Below are 9842 nucleotides of genomic sequence, written 5' to 3'. Positions count from 1 at the left end.
CATGAAAAAGTACTGAATCCAATTCACATTAAACAAAGCAGATTTTGTTTTGGTTGCATGCTACAGTTTTTTTTTTTTTAAATAGTGTCCGCTATCACTTCAGCTTTTGGTAAGTGCTGACATGTTGCAGCTCTTCCTCATTTAAATCAAATGAGTAAGTGAGTGTGAGCTCCAGCATGAAGCTTCGCTTCCTGAATGTGTCATGATCTGTTTCACTTGTATCAAGCCACAGCCAGCTACGCTGCTTGGAGTTAGAAGTGGCTGAAAGTTGAGTGCACTCTACAGCTGGGACTATTTTTTTAATATACGGCCAGGATGACATTACAGTTTAAAGATGCCTTTTGGGTGAGTCGTTGTCATGCTGCTAATTTTTCTTTACTTCTGGGTGCTTTGCATGTGCAGGAATAAAGTAGGCTACAGGTTTTATTGAACCGTGAAGCCAAACTTTCTGAAACTACATAATGTATCTGCACACTACTAAGCATGTACCAGAGATTTACTTAGTTTGTCATAGCCTCTCCATAGGTAGTTCACTCCTTTATCATTCAGCTTTTTTTTTCTCATTTGAAAACACACTGAATTGTTACAGTAAGTGATGACCAGTGGAAGCATTTTTATATCTAGATTGTGGTCATCATGTCCAGTTTATCTAGACTGAAGTGTCACACGATGTAAAGGATTCTTTCTCAGCTCAACCTTTTCATAATAAATAAATAAAAAAGTGGCTCAGCACAGTTGAGGGCTTCTTTTTTCATCGGGCGGATACAAGGTCATTTTAGAACATCTATGTGCCACCGTGCTAAATACACGAGCAAAACCACAAGAACTGGGTTGTCAGAAAGAGCAATCAACTTGTATAACTTAGAAGGTTAACTTTATACCGCAAAGTTATGTTCTTCCTTATTCCTATCTACCTTATCTCAGTGTTTTATATGAATGTAGCTTCTTTTTTTTTTACATGAATAGAGATGTTTGGTACTCTACCCACACGGTTGCTTTCCATTCAGAACCTGCTGTGAAAGAGTATATAATAGTTTCCATTCAAATGCTGGTGAGATGCACAGTGTGTGTCTCCATGGCAAAAAAAAAAAACAGTCTCAAAATATCTAAGCAAACCTCACTGATAGTCATTCAAATCCTCGGCTCCTCTCTAAAGGTGATCACTGATTTTTTAAACGTGGAGGAACAGGAACGTTTTCTTACAAATGAGCATGGTTTTGGATTCGTTTTTACTTTCATTCCAAAACTGAATATCGGTGTGTGATTTCTATTATGGCTGAGAACTTTGTTAGTGAGCATAGCTGGTGTTTTATCAACCCAGGGATCAGACTTCATCAGCAATGTTGGTTATGAGACGATTCTTCAGAGGCTTAATGATGGTCGGCGGACGTGCAAAGAATTGGAGGAACTCTTGAAAATGAGGTGGGCTCTATGATTTTGGCTAGATTTGTACATTTGAAAGTTATTGCATTAACATATGGCTGCATTTATTCCCAAATGTCAATGCAGAGCAACAGCAGAGGAGAAATATGGAAAAGAGCTTATCACCATTGCCCGCAAGGCCGGGGGCATGTATGAAATCTGGTAGGTATCAGGTAGAAATTGCTTATCACTATACTTACTGCATCTAAGCAATAATTCTCTGTAATAAGAAAAACTCGGCACTTTTTTTTTTTTTTTTAAATAAATGATCTTTGTTTTATTTTCACAGCACTTTGAGAGCATCGTTTGATGAAATGAAAACACGTAAGCAAAAGATATCACATTATTTTACCAAAGCCGTTGTTACCCGGTCCATCCTTCATGTTCTTAGCCCCATGTCTTGTCCCTTTTCAGAAATTGAAAACATCGGAAATTTGCACATTCAGTTGTCTGGGCTCCTAAAGGAGGAGGTGAAGAGAATGGAGACCTTTAGAGAGCGACAGAAAGAACAGCGGAAAAAGGTGCCCATTTGAATGCTCATCTTGTTTGCATAAGCAGGATATTTTTATTTATTTATTTTTTTGGTTGCTTCTCTGTGTGATTTCCTGGTAACAGCAATGACTTTTGTTCTCAATTCTTAGTATGAAGTCATCATGGAGAAGGTCCAGAAGACAAAAGTCTCTCTCTACAAGAAAACATTAGAGGTGAGCTCAGCTCTTGCTATCATGATGACAGACCACAGGTTTGTGGTAGTTATTGTTTTTACTTTCACAGACACATGATGGTTTGAGCTTGAGTGAGGACATTTATTATTCATTACATAAAAGGCTTTAAATAGAATGAACAATGTCATTGACGTTTCTCTGTAAGGCCTGTCGGGCCTTGGGCCTCACTGTAACCCTAAAGCATTGTTGTGCATGTTTTAAAAGGCAAATTGTTTAAAAAGTCAATACAGCATATAAAAAAGGGGGCAGATTTTGCACCCTTGTGTTACACTGTAGATAAACAAAGATGCCTGTTCTCTGCTGAGAGGAAGGAAGTGAGTGAACTATTTTGTTTCTCCGGGTGCACATGCTTGACATCTCTTTTTTTCTTTCTTTTTTTTGACTAAACCCCCTCCAACTGTCTCTTCCCTCCACCTCCCACTCCCTTTCCTGTCAAGGCCTCATAAAGCAAGGTTTTAATGAGCAGTGCATGGGTTTTGTAGTTTCACATGGTTTCGGTTTGATTTCTCTTCCAGTCCAAAAGATCCTATGAGCAGCGCTGCAAAGAGGCAGATGAGGCAGAGCTAACGGCTGAGAAGCTGGGCACCGCCCCCACAGCCACCCCCAAACAGATTGAAAAGGTAGGTTTGCTCTACTGTGTGATTATTTGACCAAACTGTTGTTTTTGTTCCAGTTCACCCGTTTCAGTCTGAGCAAAGTCATTTCCCCATCAGTAAATATGATTTTTACATTGCTAAATAAGCTTGAGTTGACTCTGTTTATAACCTTTTAATGAATAATCATTTCAACAGTAGAACTGCAGGAAACATTTTTTTCAGACTCACTGGTGCATGTGGATTAATAGTTTCAGGTTTTATTCTTGTCAGAGTTGTCAATGATTCCAAGCATTAGTATTGGCATCAAGCATCAAGCCAAGCTTGTATGTACACGTTTTTAAATTTAGGGCGAGCTTAGAAAAACTTCAGCAGAGGAACATAAAAGAAAAAAAAAGTTTTCTAGAGTTAAACTCTGAATCTACATCATTCCGAGCAAAGTAGTTTAAATATCTGACTGACTAACAATAAGAGTGTCTTACGCACTGGCATTTAGTCACTAACAATATCTATGATATTCCAATTGAAAGCATGAAAAAACTTTACACAGAGAAATACAAAAAACGGTGAAGATTTACTAAGAAATCAGGAACTGGGTACTTTTTGTAAAACTTGGGATCATTGAGTGTTAATGAGTTACTAGAGAACATATAATTTATTAACTGAGGATTAGCTGATTATGTCAAGTGTTAGAATGACTTCCTGAACAATTTATTGTTGCTTAAGTCCAAACTGGCTGCCTATTTGTCTAAAACTTGACACATTAGTTCCTCTTTCTGTGAAAAAAAAAAAAGAACAGAAATAGACACTTTTAAGTTGTATTTTAAGTAAACTGATACATCTCACTATTTCATATTCTGTATAGTTTTTCATATTTATATCCTGTTCATATCCTGTACATAGCTTGTACTCACTACAGCCTGTACATACTTATAGTTATAAAATATTCACAACATGCTTCATACCGTGTACATTATAAAATACCATAAGAGACCCATTTCTGTAATATACTTACATATCTATATTATTGCTAATATATATTGTAATATATCTATATCACTAAAGCACTTCTGGATGGATGCAAACTGCATTTCGTTGCCCTGTACCTGTGCATGTGCAATGACAATAAAGTTGAATTCTATTCTATTCTAACAAGTTACTGTTATTACTATTACTATGTTAATACTGTTCCCCTATTGCTTCACGATTTTGATTAATAAGGTAATAATTTGGTGTCACTTATTGGCTGAGTCAGTGTTAATCAAAACCTAATTAGTTTTATGTTGATATCCATCCATCCATCCATCCATCCCATTCCATTTTTCCATTTTATTAAAACTGAATCCTCTTGTTTGATTTTATTGTTTGAGTAACTATAAGCTGTGGGTTTATATGTGCGTTTATATTAATTGTGGTATTATCATTATTATAATTTTTTGTGTCTCATATTTTTGCTCTTTTTTATTTATCAGATGAACAACAAATCCAAACAGTGGAGAGAGGCTGCAGAAGAGGCTGGTAAGGACAACTAATAAGCAAAATTAAGTAGGATGTTTGAAATGCAGGTAGGAAACTGACAAGACATGATATTTTTTTTTAGGTTGGTGCTCCTATGAACTTCGCTTTTACTTGAAGACACGATAAATAGCTCAAAGTGCAGCTATTTATTTTATATTCAGGATAAACTGAACATTAAAACTCAAAATGTTTACTTTGGTTTTTGCATTTTGCTCATTTTTCCTTTAGAGAAACAGTACACGACAAACATTGAACAGCTTGACAAGATCCGTCAAGAGTGGGAATCGACTCACACTGACACATGCGAGGTATGCTTTTAAAATGTGCATTTTCTCTCTCTTTCTCTCTCAAATTGAAACGGCACGCTATGGCTTAATATTTTTCTAGAATATACTGCTATTTGTATATTTATAGAATATACAAATAGCAGTATTTGAGGCCTGCTTTGCCTTTGAGCGAGTGTAATACTTCCCATTCACAGAGGATAGTGACACATAGTGAGTCACTAATGTGCCCAGAACATTTCCGGGCAATAAGACCTCTCTTTATGTGATAAGATCAACAAAGCTGAACTAACCATTCAACAACTTCACACAACCCTATAAGAACACTTGCAGATGTCAACTCATAACACATTTACATACAAATGAAAACCCATGCTCAAATATATCTAAAAAAATGTTTGTTTGTTTGTTTTTGGGGTGGCAGGGGCAAGGTACTAAAACCTGTACTTTGAGCTCACCGAAGGCTTAAGTTTCCACTTGTGCAGGAAGCTGCTAGTTGCAACACTTTATTTTTAAGACTATATAAATACAGTTTCTAGCCTCAACATAAGTGTCCACTCAAACTGCTCTTTTGTAGATATTTCAGCAGCAAGAAGAAGACCGCATCAGTGTTGTTAGAAATGCCTTGTGGGTGCATTGTAACCACTTATCAATGCAATGTGTGAAAGAAGATGAGGTGAGTGCAGCTGCTTTTCATTCACCTGAATTGGACAGAGAGGTAGCATGCTTACAATGTTTTCTGGACAAACTGTTCTTTCAGTGCTATGAAAATGTGAGGAAGTCGCTGGAAATGTGTGACATCGTCACAGACAACAACGGCTTTGTTGAGATGAAAAGCACTGGCTCAACCCCCCCAGGTAGGTATTCAACCTGCTGCCTTCCTGATTTGGATTTGAATATGTTCTAAGCTGAACATTTTAATATTATCTTTCAACTCTAAAGCATGCGACGGAATGCTTAGCAGAGGAAACAGGAAAGATGAATGGTGTACCAGGCTACTGGATCTGTAAAAACAGATTTTTCTTTCTTTCCACAGCTCCAGTTGAATATCAAAATTACTACGATAAGAATCCTACAGCTGAGAGAAACGGCGGAGTTGGATTTGTTGGAGTCATGAAGAGGTTAGATTGTCACCACATCAAGAGAATAATAAACATAGCTTGTACTTCTTGCTCAATATCTTTTGTGTATCCCTTACTGAATACTTTCCTCAATTTCTAGGTTTTCAAATCTTCTGCAGGGGAACTGTTCCAGTGGCTCGAAAGTAAACATCAACGAAGGAGTTCCCCAGTCTGCAGGTAAAGTACCATCGTGTTGGGATGACACTGCAATTTCTTACTGGAAGTAAACAAATGTGCAAGTCTTTTAATCTTGGTAACAAACGGTGTAGAACAGCTCTAAGTTCTTCTTTATACAAATGATTTCCAAGCTCGGGAATGAACACAAGGTTGTGCTTATGACGTTATAGTGGGAAATGTGGAAGCAGAGCAGCGAATCTGACACAGTACAAGTTTTGATTCCAAATTTTTTAAAAAAGTCCTTAATTAGAGCCTAACTGGTTCAGTTGGTGAAAGAGTACATCAGCTGATGTTATCTGGCTGTGGGGTCAGAACAAGGGAATGGTAATACTGCTGCACACCGCACCAAAAACTAAATGACCTGATCAGATGTGTACTTTGAGCTAAATATTGTGAGTGTGTGTGCTATACACAGTAGCGGGGTGGCTGTGGCTCGGGTGGCAGAGCAGATCAGCTACTGATCGGAAGGTTGGTAGTTCGATCCTTGGCTTCCCCAGTCTGCATGCCAAATATCCTTGGCATGCATACTAACCCCAAGTTGCCTTCCGATGCGTTCATCGGAGTATGAATGTAGTTTAGTTTGCACTTGAGTTTAGAAGTGAATGGGTGAATGAGGCATGTTGTATAGAGCGGTTTGATTACTCCGGCGGAGTAGAAAAGCAATACATAAGAATGAGTCCATTTAACATGTGATGTGTCTTTAGGAGAAACATCAGATGGAGTATATGCGTCCATTCCTGGATTCCAGGCGTCCCAAATGGGAAGTGATGAATACAAGGCGATATACGACTATGTGGCACAGGTCAGGTTCTGGGCACGGATTTTTAACTTCTACATAAGACATTTTCATGGCTCTAACATAGTAAAATAGGTTTTAGAGTAACATTATTTGCAAATCTTTGCATTTTAGTTCTAAGCATTTTGACTGATTTGAAAGATCACCCTTTGATTGTTTCTGTACCTGTTTAGGGAGAGGATGAACTCCCTCTATCTGTTGGAGATATTGTGATTGTCTTGGAACAAGGTGAAGATGGCTGGTGGACAGTGAAAAGAAATGGTATTTCTGGACTGGTTCCAGGCTCGTATCTTGCTAAAGAATGAGTCTAACAGCCGTATGTAGGACTGTGTAACTGCTACATTTCTGTGTACCTATTGTAAAGACTATGGAATAGAATAACCCCAGAGCTTCATCTTATCCGCCATTACCTTTCTGTTGTAAGTATCACTGAAGCACCTGTAGGATTTAGAATTTTGACACCCTGTTATGGAGAGAAATCAGTCTCAAAGGTGTCACAGATGTGCATCTACAAGCACAAACTAGGATGTATAAATGTGTGTATAAATTTTAAGAATGCACAAATGTGTGCTCTACACCCAAATACAAAGCCATTTGAACACATTTAAAAATATTTTATATTAGTTTATTATTCTTGAATAAATGGTGATCATGCATGCACAAATTTTAAAGCTTGACTTTACAGATCTGATCATTTACACTTTCAAAAAGCTTCCTCTGCTTACAGGTGTCAATTGAATGACCGTAATCTAATAAGGACAGATCATGTCAGGTGTGCAATTGGGGTATGAGATACTTCTCATTTCTTTCAGCAGTGCACAGATCCATAAATGCATGTTGTTTTTAAATGCTAGAATAAAAACTGGGACATTTGGGTTTTCTGCTTATTCCTATCCTAATTCAAATAAATCAGGTGTATTTTCTAAATGAAGAGAATAGCTTGTTAGCCCTCGACTAGAACACAAACCAATTACAGATGCTATACAGACTGATGCATAGCATATGCTAAAGTAGTAAAACCTACAAGCTAATATAGGCTAATAGTTAAACCTATAAAGTAGTTCACAAGTGAAGCAAAATAAAACAGACAAGTCACAAAGACATCTGCTTTAAAAGCAAAAAAAGGGGGAAATAGAAGTAAAAAATTATTGTATTTCTTTGTGCAGATATCCTTTGTGCAGAGTCCCTGACCCAATATCTGCTACTGGTACTAAGAGTTCAAAGTTATAGCTGGAAGAAATGTTTGCAAAACGTGCAGGAAGCCAGCACACTGCGACATCTTAACACGCATAATTTAGAGGGTTGCTGGTAAAGGGCCCAGTGTGAACAATTTCAACAGCACCGCTTTCAACATCCTGTGAAAGCTGAAGATGCTGTGACAGAGCCTCAGCTAAAACTATTCTTGACCACATACAAAACAAGATAGCAAATATCCAGTAGTGTGTATTGCAGTCTCACCCCAGTGTACTTCAGTGGAACCTGTGAAGGGAGAAGTGACGTCACCCTATATTTTAAGTAAACACAAACAAAGAGTACAGTGGGGTTTTTTTGTTTTTTTTTACCTGCAGATTTTAAAAAATCCTTTCTAGGACAGTTTGTGTATGTTTTTAACAGACTTGAGGAATCAGAACCATGAAAGGGAAACTAACTGGAAAGACAGTTAGTAGTTGACAGTGGTACAACGCATCAAGCCTCCACAAAACATTATTCCCCAGTGTTCTGCATAAGCCACAGTGAAATCAAACTTTTTAATTAATCTTAGACTCGTGCATGACTGTTAATGAACTATTTTAAACCACCTTGCACATGGGGTCAACAATGACAGCCATATTTTACTCAGCTTAGTCAAATACCCACACATCTAGCTGATTTCTCTCCATTTTAAAACGGGAGTGTACCGGTTAGTTAAGAGCCTCAAAAGTAAAGCGAAAGACACTAAAGATGAAAGATTTTAGGACTAATAAACTAAACACATAATCCTAAAATTGATTGAATGTGAGCAATAGTGCAATTTATTTTCAACAAATTCAGCTGTTCAGGAATAACAGTCTATACTTGACTGCTTATTTGTTAATTACACTTATAGATATGTCTTATTAGTGTCATATTTATTTAAAGTGCATGTGTTTTTGTAAGTTTATTATGAATAGTTTATTCATAATAAACTATGACATACTATTATTAAAGTTCTCACTTCAAATACTTAAGCCTAATGAAAACATAAAATCAAAATGGCTTGTGAATAAAAAATTAATGCTAGGAGCTAATTGACATCTGCAGATGCCAAAATGCTGACAGTTCACGATCACTCATTAGGCTTACATTAATGTTAGTTTAGACGAATAACCGTGACCATTTATTAATCTTCATAGGCTGCTGAGTAGTATCTGTAATAGATAATCGTATGTGTTCTAGATGAGAGGTGATGATTGTATTTTGTTTATTTAGAAAAAAAAAAAAAAAGGTTATTTGAAGTCATGTAGGAAGCCCAGATGTCCCACTCGCACTCAAATGCAGCATGTGTTTGGGGCTGAAAGAGTGAAGTGCAAACATTATCAGATTTGTGATTTGTGGGTAAAGTGTTTTCTGTTTGGGTGTGAATTGGAGCACGAATTTGTAAATTTCTAAATTGCACACAAATCATTGTACATTAGATTTAAATTTTTAATTTATGCTTTTGAGGCTAAAAAGGGAAAGATTAAAAATGAGAACATCAGCAGGACAGTTCAGAGCAGTTTAGAGAAACTTAGGAGAAGATGTAATGGATGTAGTGAAGGAGGAGACGCAGAGGGTGGTCACATCATACACATTTGTGAAACTTGTGAGACTCATTTCTCTTTACAGCTCCTAGTGGCAGCAATATAAAAGCCTGTGGAAGTAATGCATACTATACAAAATGTAAAAAAAGGCCTTTGTATATTTTCAATGTGCAGATAATTGTAGTCTGAACACAAGTGCATGTAACGCGTTTATTTATATTTATTAAATTGAACTGAAAAGACAAACCTTCTATTGTTTTTTTTGTTTGTTTGTTTTTTTAAAAAACACCGTTAGCTTTATGATTGCAGTAAATACTATTACTGTGTTTTATTAGAACAGTCTATTCTTAGATTATGTGGCTAACAACTCTTTGCTCTCTGGTTTCTGATTACGCAGGAGTGGGCGTTGCTGCAAAGTTTTTCTCAGGTAAATAAAGCAGAGATATT

At 36.9% G+C, this 9842-nt stretch overlaps 1 protein-coding gene across 1 annotated transcript; it reads left to right on the top strand.

Annotated features, from left to right (window-relative positions):
* The first annotated feature begins 300 nt into the window (after positions 1-300).
* On the top strand, positions 301-9630 carry pstpip1a (proline-serine-threonine phosphatase interacting protein 1a). Its single transcript, XM_085412202.1, has 15 exons — positions 301-345; positions 1322-1422; positions 1510-1584; positions 1712-1746; positions 1837-1943; positions 2064-2126; positions 2663-2767; positions 4213-4258; positions 4487-4566; positions 5120-5218; positions 5303-5399; positions 5579-5663; positions 5764-5840; positions 6545-6642; positions 6810-9630. Exons 1-15 carry the CDS (start codon positions 316-318, stop codon positions 6939-6941), a joined length of 1230 nt encoding a protein of 409 aa, XP_085268328.1. The 5' UTR covers positions 301-315; the 3' UTR covers positions 6942-9630.
* Positions 9631-9842: the final 212 nt, after the last annotated feature.

The sequence above is a fragment of the Rhamphochromis longiceps genome, linkage group LG7 (genome assembly GCF_057381845.1).
Source record: "Rhamphochromis longiceps isolate RC_006_pf linkage group LG7, R_longiceps_female_GT1.1, whole genome shotgun sequence".
Classification (NCBI taxonomy): domain Eukaryota; kingdom Metazoa; phylum Chordata; class Actinopteri; order Cichliformes; family Cichlidae; genus Rhamphochromis; species Rhamphochromis longiceps.
This window is presented reverse-complemented; position numbering and strand designations above follow the sequence as displayed.

What these genes read in the sequence shown, in the direction of transcription:
- pstpip1a (XM_085412202.1), top strand. Translation starts at nt 316, where the DNA reads ATGACATTACAGTTTAAAGATGCCTTTTGG. An exon ending in AGTTTAAAGATGCCTTTTGG is followed by an intron (nt 346 to 1,321) that starts GTGAGTCGTTGT and finishes TTATCAACCCAG; the next exon opens with GGATCAGACTTCATCAGCAA. An exon ending in CCCCCAAACAGATTGAAAAG is followed by an intron (nt 2,768 to 4,212) that starts GTAGGTTTGCTC and finishes TTTATTTATCAG; the next exon opens with ATGAACAACAAATCCAAACA.